Source organism: Delphinus delphis, chromosome 3, assembly GCF_949987515.2.
Source record: "Delphinus delphis chromosome 3, mDelDel1.2, whole genome shotgun sequence".
Taxonomy (NCBI): Eukaryota; Metazoa; Chordata; class Mammalia; order Artiodactyla; family Delphinidae; genus Delphinus; species Delphinus delphis.
Window position 1 is genome coordinate 142,250,901 of NC_082685.1, and position 17,629 is coordinate 142,268,529.

At 38.8% G+C, this 17,629-nt stretch overlaps 1 protein-coding gene across 4 annotated transcripts in view; it reads right to left on the minus strand.

Moving 5' to 3' along the window:
• Nucleotides 1–17,629, minus strand: part of WDR70 (WD repeat domain 70) — a 308,150-nt gene that overhangs the window by 98,778 nt on the left and 191,743 nt on the right. For all 4 annotated transcript variants that reach the window (XM_060009572.1, XM_060009570.1, XM_069540615.1 and 1 more), the window contains one exon: nt 11,912–12,086. In XM_060009572.1, the coding sequence (XP_059865555.1) occupies nt 11,912–12,086 (175 nt within the window). The remainder of the gene's footprint in view (nt 1–11,911; nt 12,087–17,629) is intronic.

Below are 17,629 nucleotides of genomic sequence, written 5' to 3' on the forward strand. Positions count from 1 at the left end.
TGCATAAGTTTTGCCTTTTTCAGGATACTGCACAAGGTCTATATTTCAAAATTAGAGTATGAAAGCAAGGATCTTTTGGATACAATTTAAATACCTAGGGTACAAATAAATTAAACCGTTGAAAGTTAATTCAACAAATCCTATACATGCTTTGCATCCCAGTGAATCCACAGGTAAGGAAGAAAAAAATCCTTTCCTGCAAAGAGCACATGACAGTGACACACAAACTTTTTTGTCCTTAGTCAACTTCGGCAGGATGAAAGTTTACCTACTTCATCTACCCCCATTTCCAGTGGCAAGAGAACACAGGGTTTAAAGATCTACTGTAGATACAGTTTTGAAAAGATTATAATCCATTTTAACAATAAGAGTAAGGATCATTTACTTTTTAAACAGCTTTATCAAAGCATAACTTAATACCATAAAATTCACCCATTTTAAGTGTGCAATTCAATAATTTTTAGTAAATTTACAGAGTTGTGCAACCATCAACACAATCTAGTTTTAGAATATCTCCATCAGGATCATTCATTTTTGAACCATAAAGCAGTGCAACACAGCAATTAGGAGTAAAGGTTCTAGTGCAGACTGCCTGGCTCCACAATTTACTAGCTGCATGACGTTGACAAGTTGTTAAACCTTTCTCTGTGGTGCTTTAGTTTTCTCATCTAAAATATTTGGTTAATGGTAGTACTTACCTCACAGTATTGTCCTCAGGGTCAAATGAATTAACATATATATAAAGCACTTAAAACAGCAGCTGGCACAAAGTAAGTGTTCAATAAATATTAGCTATTATTAGTATCATACACTTTAAAGTCTATTTATTAGAAAACAATAGGCTAAAAATACTATTGATGCAAATAAGCATTGTTCCATATTGAAGGCTAAATCAAATAACCTATAACAACACATTCATTTGATAACAATGAAGCTCGATTAACAGTAATTTAAAATTTGAAAACAAGAGTAACAGCAACCGAAAACGAAATTAATCCAAGATAAAACCTATGTTGCTCTGATAGCATCCATTCACCCATTTATTCAACAAACATTAACTGGGAGCACATACTCTATACCATGTTCTTAGGCACGGGGAAATAGCAAATAAGACGAAAAGTCCCTGACCTTATGAAGATTAGGGGGAGACAAAATGAATGAGAAGGCAAATGAAAAACGAAACAAAGTAATTACACAGTGTTAAGTGCTATAATGACAATGAAACAAAGTAATGGGACAGAGAAACAGGAGCAGGAAAAAGCCAGCAGAGTAGTACTACTCTAGTCAGTAGTCCAGTCTGGCTCTAGAACCAGTCTTCTAAATCTATATTCTCAGCTACTACATTGCTTGATGGCTCTTTGAGATGACATTTCACCAGAGGCCAGAATGAGAGGTTAGCAGCCACACTCAGTCCAATAACCATGGCAAAGGCCTATAGGCAGCAAGGATGACAAGTACAAAGGCAACAAGGTGGACAAGGCCTAACAATACTTGAAGAACAGAAAGAGGCCAGCTAGCTTGGAGTTTCCTGAGCATGAAGGAGAATGGTAGAAGGTGAGGTTGAAGAGATAGGTAGACACCAGAATCTTGCTTTATTTCACTATTTGAATTACCCATTCCCTATTCAATAGCGTGAGGCAATGTTAGGTCAATAACTGGACATTTCTGCAGCCTGGGGAAATTCACCATCACCATGGGTTAAACTACGGCAACTATGTTATTAAAAAGATGAGATTTTTAAGTGGAAGATTAATTTTTTTTAAACATTTGACCTAATTCTGTTATTTGAATGTCTTCAGGATTTACATTCCTAGATACATCATCTTCTAGTCCATAAATACACCATCACGACTGTGCAACAGCATCATGGAGAGAATGGTATCTGATTTGCCTTCTTCACTGGGTGAGATCTCCTCCAGTAGTGGGGGGGCTTGCAGGAGAGACAGACAGGGCAGAGCAGTCAGTATAGAGACAGGCATGTAAAGTAGTAAAGTAGAGGATGATGAGGAGAGAACAGAGTATAAACCTAATCTGATTTTAGAAAGAAGTTTTTCTATTTATGGAGAAAGTTGCGGGAGATACTCAAAGACAGGTTAAACACAAACTGAAAGGCTGTAGGTGTCACTCTGCAGAAATGTGAACTATCCTCAATATGTCGTAAGCACCGAAGCAGTGATTATTGTATTGAACATGATTTAAACTGGGGCTGAGTCAAACAGAGAGGATGGACAGAGAAGAGAAAGGATAACCAACAACAGAGGTGAGAGGTGATGAAAGCTGGAAGTAGAGTGAAGGCAAAAGAGATGAAACTGAGGGGGCAGATGTGAGGGACACTAAAACATAGAATTTATAGAAGATAGAAAATATTCTGAAGTTCTAAATGGAAATATAAATTAAGAAAACTAGCAAAGTCAAAAGGAAGAGTGAGTTCTAAAGGAGATGAGGAGTTCTGTCCTGGTATTTTGAGCTTAACATCCTGGCGGGGTTCTTTCACAGGCAAGTGAATGCGCCTCCGGAGTGTAGAGGAATGTGTAGGATGGAATTAAGAGCCACAGATTCAGTCAGCAGTCACTGCAAGTAATGATAACTGAGCTTAAAATAGTTCATCTGCTTGACAGGAGACTAGGAAAGATGATGTCCTTTTACTCTAGTATGGAGACGGTGGGAAACACAGCCAGTGAAGGAGGCTGAGAATAATAAGGACAAGAGGGTAGTGATTGTCACACATGTCAAGATTGCCTCGTTACCTGGAGTTCAGAGGGCAAGAGTTTCAAAGAGTTTCAAAGAGTGATACTGTCAATAAGGAGAAAGGAGACTGTAAAAAGACAGCTGAATTTGGTGCTTAGAAAGTCTTTTTAAAAAAATCCTTAAAAACACTAAAAGAGATTGTACCATGTTTCCTGATAAATCCTCAAAATACCAATTTTCCAGCTCCTTCAGGGCCTTTGAAAGCAAACTGGATGGGGTCTCTGTTTTGTTCACTGTGGTATCCCCAGAAGCTAGAATAGTACTTGGACGAGAAAAGGTGCTCAGTCACTTTTGTGGAGTGAATGATGTGACCTCTCTACTTTCCCTCCACGTATCAGCCCCTCCTGTTCTTCATTTCCTTCCTATTGGGCTAGCAGTCCATGATCCCACACAACTTGACCAACCGTCTTATCAACATCCTAAATTAGATGGCCCCAACATCCTTCTATTACATGTTTCCTATTTTTCTCTCTCTCTGCGAGTTTTAGGATCTTCTCTATAACCCCTGTGTCCTGACATTTCATGACGTATGGTTTGATGTCTTTTTCATTCACTGTGCTGAGCACTTGATGAGCAATTCCTACCTGGAAAAAAAATCTTTTCAGTTCTGAGACTTCTGGGGGTAATGTGGGGGGGGCAGTGGGAGAAGGGCAGTAGTAATTATTTCTTACCTAATTGTATCCTCTCTCCTCTACATTTTCTCTTTCTAAAACTTTCAGGTCAAATATTGGGCCCTGAATTGACCCTTAAGTCCATCTTTTCTTTCTCACTGTGCTTTACGCTATTTTCCAGGAGATTTCCTTGACTATTTCTTTCAATACTCCCATGGATTTTCCCCCAAGTATCACCTATTTATTTTCCAAGAGCTCTTTCTTGAACTCTAAGTGTTCAAAAAATTTTTGTAATATTCTGCTTTAGTTTCATGTCTGCAATATTCTCTTCCCTCTCTGAGAATATTAAATATAGAATTTTGTCTTGAAATATTCTTCTGTTTCCTACATTGTCTCTCTCTCTCCCCTCTGAGGTTGCTTTAGTCTCTGTATTTCTTGTTAGAGGATTTCTTCAAATATCTGGTGATCCTTGTCTGTTCATTAATATATAAGAGTAAGGTACTAAAAGCTGATTAGAAACACTATGTCAGGGGTCAAAATCTTCTTCTGTAAAGGGGCAGACAGTAAAATATTTTAGGCTTTGAGGGCCATATAGTCTGTTGTAACTACTCAACTCTGCTACTGTAGTGCAACAGCAGCCATAGATACTACAAAAATGAGTGAGCAAGGCTGTTCTAATTAAGTTTCATCATGGACACAAATTTGAATTTCACATCATTTTCATGTGTCATGAAATATTTTTTCTTATTTTGACTTTTTTATAAACCATTGTGGTAGGCAGAGTAATGCCTCCCAAACATTTCTAACCACCTAATCCCTGGAACCTATGAATATGTTACCTTACCTGGCAAAGGGGAATTAAGATTTCAAACTGAATTAACATTGATAATCAACTGATCTCAAAATAGGGCAATTATTCAAGTAGACACAATGTAAGCACAAGGGTCTTTAAAAGTGGAAGGCGGAAGCGGAAGAGAAGGTCATGGTTTTGCAAAGTGAAAAGGACTCAACTCACTGTTGCTGGCCTTGAAGTTGGAGGAAGGGGGCTATAAGCCAAGGAACGTGGGCAGCTTCTAGAAACTGCAAAGGGCAAGGAAATGGATTCTCCCCTGAAGCCTCCAAAGGAGAAAACAGTCCTGCCAACACCTTGATATTTAGTTCAATGAGATAAGCTACGTAAGTATAAGAAGCCTGTGTTGTTTTAGCCACTAAGTTTTTGGCAAATTTGTTACAGCAACCACAGGAAAACAATAGAATCATTTAAAAATGTAAAAAACATTCTTAGCTTGCAGGTCATACAAAAACAGGTGGTGGGCTAGATTTGGCACATGGGCCGTAGTTTGCTGACGCCTTGTGTAAGTGCTTGCACCAGACTGCCTAGGACTGGATCCCAGTTCTGCCACTTACTAACTGTAATTTTGGGTAGGCAACACAACTTCTTTTTGTCTTGGTTTCCTCACCTGTAAAATAATGATAGTAACTACTTCTATCATAGGATTGTTGTAAGGATTAAATAAAATATTACATGTAAGGTACTTAAAATACTTTAAGTCAATTACCTGGTTTCTAGCTTCTAAAAGTGTATTGATTTCTCTATTCTGCTGTCATCTCCTCTCTAATTCTCTTTGTCTGTATGGATTTATGCTTTAAAAATGCCTTTTCTGTCATTTTAGTGGTGTTTCAGGAGGGAACAGAACTGAATGAATGTGTTTAACTTACCATATTAGTTATGGAAGTCTTAAATTCAATTATTTTTCCTGCCCTCAAAAAACAAGGATAACAGGGACTTCCCTGGCACTCCAGGGGTTAAGACTCCATGCTTCCAATGCAGGGGGCATGGGTTTAATCCCTGGTCAGGGAACTAAGATCCCACATGTGTGCGGCCAAAACAAGAAAATACAAGGATAACAATCATCTACATTTAAAAGAAAAAGTTTTAACCTGATTTTTTCGAAACCAGTATATTCCCATTTTTACAAATGTTGCTTCCAAAAATATGTGACATTTTACAAGAGCATTATAAGTAAAACTTTAAAGCTTTCATTAAAATAATTGACAAATTAGAACTTAATTTCAGGGCCTGCAAGTAATTTCACACAGTTTTGATGGTTTATTTGTATTTTGAATCGATGACATATTTTTTTGAAAAATGAGCTTTGAAAAATACACATGTTAAAAACTCTATAGAATAAAAGTTGTATGCATATGTTTTCTCTTGAATGTTTATTTAAAAAATAATTATAATTCATATCTACTGAGGCACACTAACCGATGGATATATAAAGATCTTCTTTATTGACGATGGTTGTATTTCCATACGTTGAATGACTGGCTCTAGCAGGGATCTACATTCTTATCTTCCTAAGTCATACTTTTAGTCTCCAAAGCATCTGTCACACTCAAATTCATGACACTTTCACAGCCATAATTAAATAGCATCCTGAGATCTAACTTCAACATTCTATAAAAACTGTATATCGCCTAGGAGCTAAAAAGAAAAGAGGAAGAAGACCAACATTTATTAAAACCTGCTATGTGGGCTTCCCTGATGGCGCAGTGGTTGAGAGTCCGCCTGCCGATGCAGGGGACGCAGGTTTGTGCCCCGGTCCGGGAGGATCCCACATGCTGTGGAGCGGCTGGGCCCGTGAGCCATGGCCGCTGAGCCTGCGCGTCCGGAGCCTGTGCTCCGCAACGGGAGAGGCCACAACAGTGAGAGGCCCGTGTACCACAAAAAAAAAAAAAAAAAAACCTGCTATGTGCCAGTCCTGTTCTGGGTACTTTAAATATATTACCAAATATATTCCTCAAAATAACCAGACAAGGTGGGGATCATGCCCTCATTTCATGAATAAGGAAAACGAGTGTGTAGAGAGCTTAGGAAACTCAGGACTGATGGAATGAAAGCCCCAAGTAATGTACAGTGTAATTGTACGTCTCAGGTGTCATTTACAAAAAATGTGCTATAGAACTATGTAGTAGACTTTCAGCTCTCCATATATATTTTCTAAACTCCAAGTATTAGGCCTAATGAAAAGACAGAAAACTATATTCGAATTTTTAACATGACTCTTTATATTTTTTACAGAGACACACCATTTTTTTCCTCAAAGGAAGGTATTAGAACCATTTTATAAATCACTTGATTTTTAAAAATTGTTTAAAAATATCATTTTTTCCTCTATAATGTACTTCTCTCCCCCCAATAGTCAATATTTCACTGCTTTAACTTAAATAACTAATACTGGGTGAAAGCTGAGAATTATTGTTAAGTGTGATCGGTCTTTGCAAAAAGAAGGGAAAAGACACCTTTTTGTCATTTGTCTCATTCTCGGTGAGATGGTAGGTTCTCAAAACTACCACCAGGTAAAGTGTTCCTGATCTAGGAAGATAGCTAGATATATGGACAGACATAGAGCTATGGAGAAAAGTGCAGAAAGATACATACCAGGTAATTTACAAGCATCATGAGTTAGAGATAGGATAATAAGAGTAGAGGCAATTAATAAAACGGTAATAGTAATAATAATTTTGTGAAGTGTATATTTCATGTTTGTAAAATTATGATTCCATTTAAATAAAGGAATTTTGAAAAAGCCAATTAGAACTGTATCTATTATTACAAGGCTGTCCATGTTACAGTCTCAAATAAAAAAAGCAAACTGTAAATTCTCCATTATAAAAACAAAACATTTTACTCTGTGTCTGTGTGTGTGTGTGTGTGTATATATATATATATATATATATATATATATATATATATATATATATACACATATATATATGTGTGTGTGTGTGTGTGCGTATATATATACACACACGCACACACACACACACAAATAAAGGGAAAGATGTAGAAGGCCATAAATCAACCTAATCTTAACTTGGGTTATCTGAAGGTGACTGGAGACATTTAAAGATTTGTGGAACACTGGATGCAAGCTACTACTGGTGATTTTATTTTCTGTATTCTTTCTGCTTCATACCTGTTCTCTTATTCACCAGGGGCTTATCTGCCCAGAAGCTTATCTCCTGGTGTGATTACTAGTTCTTGCCTCAGCTTTCTCTGAACCATACCAACCATTCTCTAGTATGGCTGAGAGAATGTGGGCACTGATCAACCTCTGAGCTAGAGAAATGTCTCTGCAGTGTCTCACAGGCTTGAGGCTTTCCTGGTAAGGGGTTGTAGCGTGTGCTCATGTTCCTAATCTGGGCTGGGGTTGCAGGCCAAAGGAGCAGCAGGAGGCAGTCAGGTGGAGAGCGGGTCAAGTTGCTGGTGGTACCCTATTGCCAAGTCAAACTTCAAATATTATTCCCTCCCATCACCTGGATCTAGGGAAAGCAAAACTCCATGAAGACGATGGGTCCTCATTTTCCTGCCAAAATCTTAGTAGACAAAGAGTGACTGCAGTACAAGGAAGTACAGCATGTTCTTTTAGTAAAGAGTCTAGCATATTGTAGACTCCTGATAGATATTAAAGAGCACTAATGCTGCTTTGAGCAAAATATGTCCAAAGAATTCGGTAGGTGTTTTTATTTGAACAGAAGAAGTCATTGGGTATTCATAAGACTATACAAGCTGGAATATTTTAAAAGCCAGAAATTATACGTGAGAGAGACATGAAAACAATTTTTAAAAATCTATCTATGTTAGGGCTTCCCTGGTGGCGCAGTGGTTGAGAGTCTGTCTGCCGATGCAGGGGACATGGGTTCGTGCCCCGGTCCGGGAAGATCCCACATGCCATGGAGCGGCTGGGTCCGTGAGCCATAGCCGCTGAGACTGCGCGTCCGGAGCACAGTGAGAGGCCCGCATACCGCAAAAAAAAAAAAAAAAAAAAATCTATCTATGTTAACACAGATTATGTGTTTCTACATCATTAAAGATACATGAAAAATAACATCAGTATCTCCCTCTCTCCCTCTCTCTCTCTCATATCTCTATCTCATTATGCTTTCATATAACAAGGATAGTACTTTATGCTACTAGTTTTTAATGACTTCTTAGAAATAAACTGACAATTCAATAAACAAGTAAAATATATAGTATAGTATGTCAGAAGATGATCAGCCCTATGGAAGAAAATAAGAGGGATAGAGAGTGCCACTGGTGGGGTGAAGGTTGCAACTGTACATAGTGTGGAGTCAGGGAAGGCCTTGCTGAGAAGCGAAAATCTGAGCAAAGTTCTGAAAGAGGTGAGGGGGAAAAGCCATGTGAACACCTAAGAGAGAATGTTGGAGGCTGAAGGGTTCTGCATATGCAAAGGCCCTGAGTCAGGGGGCATGCTGTTACCTCTCCAACGTCATCTCCCCATATTCTGCACCTCCCTCACTTTACTCCAACCAAGCAGTGGCCTCCTCGCTGTTGCTCACATAAGTGCTGCTGAATGGGGAATGAGGGATCAGGAAGGCAGCGCAGACCTGTAGAAGCTCCTCTGAACTGGGCTTCCTCTCAAATTTAAAGACAGCCCAGCATCATATGACTGAGAGGGTTGCTGGGCAAACAAACACTCCTCTTGAGCAGCAATGTCCAACAGAACTTTCTGCAATGATGAGAATGTTCTCTATCTGTGCTGTCCAATAAGTAGCTAGTATGACCGAGGAACTGAAATTTTAATTATATTTTATTTTATTTTTTTAATACCTTATTGGAGTATAATTGCTTTACAGTGGTGTATTAGTTTCTGCTTTATAACAAAGTGAATCAGTTATACATATACATATGTTCCCATACCTCTTCCCTCTTGCGTCTCCCTCCCTCCCACCCTTCCTATCCCACCCCTCTAGGTGGTCACAAACCACCTAGCTGATCTCCCTGTGCTATGCGGCTACTTCCCACTAGCTAGCTATTTTATGTTTGGTAGTGTATATATGTCCATGCCACTCTCTCACTTTGTCACAGCTTACCCTTCCCCCTCCCCATATCCTCAAGTCCATGCTCTAGTAGGTCTGTGTCTTTATTCCCATCTTGCCCCTAGATTCTCCATGACTTCTTTTTTTTTTTTTTCTTAGATTCCATATATATGTGTTAGCATACGGTATTTGTTTTTCTCTTTCTGACTTACTTCACTCTGTATGACAGACTCTAGGTCCATCCACCTCACTACAAATAACTCAATTTCGTTTCTTTTTATATTTTATTTTAATTATTTTAAATTGAAATAGATGTGGCTAGTGGCTACTATACTAGCCAGCATAATTCTAGAATAAAGGTAGGTCTTGAGAACACAGGAATTTATCACTGATAGACACTTTACTTCTAAGAAAAGAAATACATTTCATTTAATTTGCTGAAGTTCAATTGGTCTAATGAAAATTCTATGATTAAACATGGCAATTGTGATAGCTTTACTTAATTGTCACAAAACATGTATTAACCATTATCCGCCATGTAATTCTTTGGCTACTGTGTGGGAAAAAAAACATTGTTATTAGAGTTTCTTATCTCAGCTTTAGTGTTTCCCTGTAGATGACTTACTATTGCTAAAGTAATAGTTAAGAGCATTTTTTAAGCTGTTTTTTTAATCAAACTGCGTTTCCTGCTAGCAAGTTTTTTCCTCTCAATTTGATTTGTCTTCAGGTGACACACATACACATGCAGGTTTAAAACTATGAATGAAATATGATGAATAGGATGTGGTATAATTAGATTTACCTTCATGTATTATTAAATAAACAGAATCAAAGTCTGTGATTAGAAGAATGGCTTAAAAGATTTTGCCGGGGGGCGGGGGGAACTGGCATTCAAATAGCTTTGGTTTCTACAAAATGGGAAATAGGAGATATACTAATTATTTCAAGAGATGTGCAAGACCCATCTCTAGAAACTATACTGAACTTTATGAAAATATATGGTTTCTAAGAAAAGGCATATATATATATACCAAACACATCACTATTAAAGCTAGATAAGAAAACTTCATGTTTTAAAATTTCTATGTTTAAATCAACAGCACCCAGAGACGATGAAAGCTAGGAACTAAAAAATTTATTGCTTTGTTAAAACTCAGTTTACAATTCAAAGGATTTTTTAAATCTCTGAGCTGTTATGAAGCATTATGGGGTTTATAGTGGAGATGAAAACAGAAATAAAAAGATCTGACAAACAGAAAATGCCAAAGATATTTCCAGCAATCTCAACATGGACTCCTTTTTCCTATCACTATTTTTTACCTTATTCCAAGAAAACTGACTTTAACTCATCTGCCTGAAAAGACAACTAGGTTTCCTGGGGCCCCTTTCAAAATGTAAGTGTTTGATAGGCAATTTTATTTGAAAGAAAATTATTTTTATATTTGTTAAAAAGAACAAGAATGTAAACTCTATGAAGGCAGAAAATTTGGATAATCTACAGTATTTGCAGTGCCCAGAATAGTGCCTGTATGTAGTATGTACTTAATATTTATTAAATTAAAAATTTGACCATCACCTTTTATTAAAATAACTGGGGCTTCCCTGGTGGCTCAGTGGTTAAGAATCTGCCTGCCAATGCAGGGGACACAGGTTTGAGCCCTGGTCCAGGAAGATCCCACATGCTGTGGAGCAACTAAGCCCGTGCACCACAACTACTGAGCCTGTGCTCTAGAGCCTGTGAGCCACAACTGCTCAGCCCGTGCGCCACAACTACTGAAGCCTGCGCACCTAGAGCCCGTGCTCCACAACATGAGAAGCCACTGCAATAAGAAGCCCATGCACCACAATGAAGAGTAGCCCCCGCTCGCCGCAACTAGAGAAAGCCTGTGAGCAGCAACAAAGACCCAATGCAGTCAAAAATAAGTAAATAAAATAAATTTTTTTTAAATTATAAAAAAAATAAGATAATCAATTTGTATTATAACATTAGTGTAGATTTTCATTTTAACTTTGGTAATCTAGAATCATTCCACTTAAAAATTCTTGTTTTACCATCTATGCATACAACAAAACCCTTTTCAAAGCTTATGGTAATTCACAAAATGAGCCAAAGGCTATTCATTATCTTATTCATTATTTCTGTGGTTAAAGAATTCTATGATCCCTTCCAATTCCAAAGTTTATTTATTCTAATAATGACCAAAAACTGAAAAGAAAAAAAATCTGAAACCTATTCAAATGGAATGTCACAGAATGTCAAAACAAAATATTATTTAAATTACTAAAGAAATAATTGCATAACAACTGATGGATTGTCCTTGCTATTTCATGGTTTTCTCAAATCTTTTAAAGGGTATTTTCTAGTGCTCTGCCTAGTCTTGTTTTATATTACTGTCAAATCCTTCGCTTTCAAAATCAAGTATACTGAGATGTCATATAATAAACTGCATTATGCTTTTTAAATTTTATACCAAAAGATTTAGCTTATTTTAAAAACAAAATCTAATACACACTGGAAAATACTGAGCTGGAATGTTTGCTAAAATGCTGTTTACTGCAACAGTCCCAATGTTTTATCAACTAACACTGAAGTTTAAATTAGAGCTAAACTCAGGAAATTGACCTTCATAACATTTTAACATGATGTTTGGCTTTGTAAGGTGGTTTTCTTCTAAGAAAAGAGGACTTAAATGTCCTTAACTTACAGTCAAATTTCGGTCCCAGATCTGTATGCTTCCATTCTGGCAGGCAGCTGCTATGAGGTTTCCATCTCTACTATATGTACAAGTGGTGGGAATTACTTTTTTACCCTGCATTGTCCGTGGTTTAAACACACTTTTTTGCTTCTTTGGATTTTCAACTTCCCATGTCCTCACAGTCCTAAAAAAAGAACACGGAGATCTTCATTTATAAAAAAGAAAGGATTTTAAAATACAAAAGAGTTCACAAAGACTGCTTCACCTTTTAAGCATATAAATCTAATTAATGTTTTTAAATTTTTATTTAATATTTAAATAAAATGTGCATTGTAAAGCATTCTACGCTTATAAATGAGATTACCCACTAAAATAAAGTGAACCATCCAAATTGTGTTGTCATGAAATCAAATAGCAAGTGGCAAATTCCACTTTAAATCTGTCAGAGCTCTTAGTTCTGACCCTCTAAAGCAGCAGCTTCCAAACAATTCTGACTATACACTCTGATCAGTAAAACTGCTGAACATAATACACCCCCTACATACACACATTAATTTCTAAATTACATGTGTTAATGTACTGCTATATAACACACACCAGAAAACAAACTGAAAAAAACTGGTCACTAAGAAAGAATGATGTCCTGCTCTAGGGCCCAGGCAAATATCTCATGTCTCTGGGGGAGGCTGACTGCCTCAAGTTTCCACCAAGTAACCACTAATAGCAGTCTAGAGCTGGAGCAGAGACAGAACGAACACCTTCCGGCTCACAGCCCCAGGCAAAGGAGTACTGCCACTGAGGGAGGCTAGAATAAAATCTGTATGAGAAAAAAAAAATACAGAAAAACCAAAGACTAGCAACTTCTTTGCAGAAACTATCCAGGCTAAACCACTACAGACCAACATCTCTAAAGTTCTGAAAGAAAAAAAAAGTCAATCTAATATTCTAAAGCCAGAGAAAACATATTTAAAAAGAAGGTGAAATAGAGGCTTTTTCAGATAAACAAAAGCTGAGATAATTCATTTCCATCAGATACGGACTACAAGAAATGTTAAAAGAAATTCTTCACAAAGAACAAATATGACACAAATGGAAATATGAATCTACACTAAGAAATGAAGAGTGCCACATATGGTAAAAATGAGGGTAATGTAAAAGACATTAAATGTAAAACATTTTACATGTTTAAATCTCCTTAAAAGATAAAGGGCTATACAGCAAAAATAATAACATATTGTGAGGTTTGTAACATATGTTCAAGTAAAAGGTGTGACAGAAATAGCACAAAGGTTGGGAGGGAGGAATGAAAGTATACAGTTTATACTATATTTGAAATGGTAAAATATTATTTGAATAGAGACTTTGCTACATTAAAGATGTATATTACTAACTCTCAAGCAATCGCTAAGACATTTTTTATAATGAAAATATAATAATGGAGAAAAATGGAAAACAAAAATTAATCCGATCTAAAATAGGAAAAGGAGGCAGCTTCAAGATCGCAGAAGAGTAAGACGCGGAGATCACCTTCCTCTCCACAGATATAAAAGAAATACATCTACATGTGGAGCAACTCCTACAGAACACCTTACTGAACGCTGGCAGAAGACCTAAGACCTCCCAAAGGCAAGAAACTCCCCCACGTACCTGGGTAGGGCAAAAGAAAAAAAAATAAACAGAGACAAAAGGCTAGGGACGGGACCTGCATCAGTGGGAGGGAGCTGTGAAGGAAGAAAGCTTTCCACACACTAGGAAGCTCCTTCGTGGGCGGAGACTGCGGGTGGCGGAGGGGGAAAGCTTCAGAGCCGCAGAGGAGAGCGCAGCCACAGGGGTGTGGAGGGGCAAAGCGGCACTCACCAGCCTTACAGGCTTGTCTACTCGCCCGCCGGGGCGGGCGGGGGCTGGGAGCTGAGGCTCGGGGTCGGAGGTAGGATACCACAGAGAGGACTGGGGTTGGGGTCGTCAACACAGCCTGACGGGGGCTAGTGCGCCACAGCTAGCCGGAAGGGAGTCCGGGAAAAGGTCTGGAGCTGCCGAAGAGGCAAGAGACTTTTTCTTCCTTATTTGTTTCCTGGTGCGCTAGGAGAGGGGTTTAAGAGTGCTGCTTAAAGGAGCTCCACAGACGGGCGCAAGCCGTGGCTATCGGCGCAGACCCCAGAGACGGACATGGGACACTAAGGGTGCTGCTGCGGCCATCAAGAAGCCTGTGTGCAAGCACAGGTCACTATCCCCAACTCCCCTCCCGGGAGCCTGTGCAGCCCGCCACTGCCAGAGTCCCGTGATCCAGGGACAACTTCCCCGGGAGAATGCACGGCGCGCCTGAGGCTGTTGCAAAGTCCAGCTGGCCTCTGCCTCCACAGGCTCGCCCCGCAACCGTACCCATCCCTCCCCCCGGCCTGAGTGAGCCAGAGCCCCCGAATCAGCCCGTCCTGTCGGGGCTGGGAACAGATGCTCTTAGGAGACCTACACGCAGACGCAGGGCCAAATCCAAAGCTGAACCCCAGGACCTGTGCGAACAAAGAAGAGAAAGGGAAATCTCTCCCAGCAGCCTCAGGAGCAGTGGATGAAATCTCCACAGTCAACTTGATGTACCCTGCATCTGTGGAATACCTGAATAGTCAAGGAATCACGCCAAATTGAGGAGGTGGACTTTGGGAGCAAAGATATATTATTTTTTCCCCTTTTTCTCTTTTTCTGAGTATGTATGTGTAAGCTTCTGTGTGTGATTTTGTCTGTATAGCTTTGCTTTCACCATTTGTCCTACGGTTCTGTCCGTCCATTTTTTTTTTTACTTAAAAAATTTTTTTCTTAATAATTATTTTTTATTTTAATAACTTTATTTTATTTTATACTCTTTCTTTCTTTCTTTCTATTTTTTCTCCCTTTTATTCTGAGCCGTGTGGATGAAAGGCTCTTGGTGCTACAGCCAGGAGTCAGTGCTGTGCCTCTGAGGTGGGAGAGCCAACTTCAGGACACTGGTCCACGAAAGACCTCCCAGCTCCACGTAATATCAAATGGTGAAAATCTCCCAGAGATCTCCATCTCAACGCCAATACCCAGCTTCAATCACCAACCAGCAAGCTACAGTGCTGGACACCCTATGCCAAACAACTAGCAACCAGGAACACAGCCCCATCCATTAGCAGAGAGACTGCCTAAAATCATAATAAGTCCACGGACACCGCAAAAAACACCACCAGACATGGACCGGCCTACAAGAAAGACAAGATCCAGCCTCATCCACCACAACACAGGCACTACTCCCCTCCACCAGGAAGCCTACACAACCCACTGAACCAACCTTAGCCACTGGGGACAGACACCAAAAACAACGGGAACTACAAACCTGTAGTTGCGAAAATGAGACCCCAAACACAGTAAGTAAAGCAAAATGAGAAGACAGAACAACACACAGCAGATGAAGGAGCAAGGTAAACACCCACCACACCTAATAAATGAAGAGGAAATAGGCAGTGTACCTGAAAAAGAATTCAGAATAATGATAGTAAAGATGATCCAATATCTTGGAAATAGAATAGACAAAATACAAGAAACATTTTAACAAGGACCAAGAAAAACTAAAGAGCAGACAAACAATGATGAACAACATAATAAATGAAATTAAAAATTCTCTAGAAGGGAACAATAGCAGAATAACTGAGGCAGAAGAACGGATAAGTGACCTGGAAGATAAAATAGTGGAAATAACTACTGCAGAGCAGAATAAAGAAAAAAGAATGAAAAGAACTGAAGACAGTCTCAGAGACCTCTGGGACAACATTAAACGCACCAACATTCGAATTATAGGGGTCCCAGAAGAAGAAGAGAAACAGAAAGAGACTAAGAAAATGTTTGAAGAGATTATAGTTGAAAACTTCCCTAATATGGGAAAGGAAATAGTCAATCAAGTCCAGGAAGCACAGAGAGTCCCATACAGGATAATCCAAGAGGAAACACACCAAAACACATATTAATCAAACAATCAAAAATTAAATACAAAGAAGACATATTAAAAGCAGCAAGGGAAAACCAACAAATAACACACAAGGGAATCCCCATAGGTTAACAGCTGATCTTTCAGCAGAAACTCTGCAACCCAGAAGGGAGTGGCAGGACATATTTAAAGTGATGAAGGAGAAAAACCTACAACCAAGATTACTCTACACAGCAAGGATCTCATTCAGATTTGATGGAGAAATTAAAACCTTTACAGACAAGCAAAAGCTGAGAGAGTTCAGCACCACCAAACCAGATTTACAACAATGCTACAGGAACTTCTCTAGGCAGGAAACACAAGAGAAGGAAAACACCTACAATAACAAACCCAAAACAATTAAGAATATGGGAATAGGGGCTTCCCTGGTGGCGCAGTGGTTGAGAGTCCGCCTGCCGATGCAGGGGACATGGGTTCGTGCCCTGGTCCGGGAAGATCCCACATGCCGCGGAGCGGCTAGGCCTGTGAGCCATGGCCGCTGAGTGCCTGCGGGTCCGGAGCCTGTGCTCCGCAACAGGAGAGGCCACAAAAGTGAGAGGCCCGCGTACCACAGAAAAAAAAAAAAAGAATACGGGAATAGGAACATACATATCGATAATTACCTTAAATGTAAATGGATTAAATGCTCCAACCAAAAGACACAGACTCACTGAATGGATACAAAAACAACACCTGTATATATGCTGTATACAGGAGACGCAGTTTAGACCTAGGGACACACACAGACTGAAAGTGAGGGGATGGAAAAAGATATTCCATGCAAATGGAAATCAAAGAAAGCTGGAGTAGCATCTCATATCACACAAAATAGACTTTAAAATAAAGACTATTATAAGAGACAAAGAAGGACACTACATAATGATCAAGGGATTGATCCAAGAAGGAGATATAACAATTGTAAATATTTATGGACCCAACATAGGAGCACCTCAATACATAAGGCAAATACTAACAGCCATAAAGGAGGAAATCGACAGTAACACAATCATAGTAAAGGACTTTAACACCCCACTTTCACCAATGGACAGATCATCCAAAATAAAAATAAATAAGGAAACACAAGCTTTAAATAATCCATTAAACAAGATGGACTTAACTGATATTTATAGGACATTCCATCCAAAAACAACAAAACACACATTCTTCTCAAGTGCTCATGGAACATTCTCCAGGATAGATCATATCGTGGGTCACAAATCAAGCCTTGGTAAATTTAAGAAAATTGAAATCGTACCAAGTATCTTTTCCGAGCGCAATGCTATGACACTAGGTATCAATTACAGGAAAAGGTCTGTAAAAAATATAAGCACATGGAGGCTAAACAATACACTACTTAATAACCAAATGATCACTGAAGAAATCCCAGAGGAAATCAAAAAATACCTAGAAACAAATGACAATGGAGACACGACGACCCAAAACCTATGGGATGTAGCAAAAGCAACTCTAAGAGGGAAGTTTATAGCAATACAATCCTACCTTAAGAAACAGGCAACATCTCAAATAAACAACCTAACCTTGCACCTAAAGCAATTAGAGAAAGAAGAACCAAAAACCCCAAAGTTAGCAGAAGGAAAGAAATCATAAAGATCAGAAATAAATGAAGGAAACGATAACAAAGATCAATAAAACTAAAAGCTGGTTCTTTGAGAAGATAAACAAAATTGATAAACCATTAGCCAGACTCATCAAGAAAAAAAGGGAGAAGACTCATATCAACAGAATTGGAAATA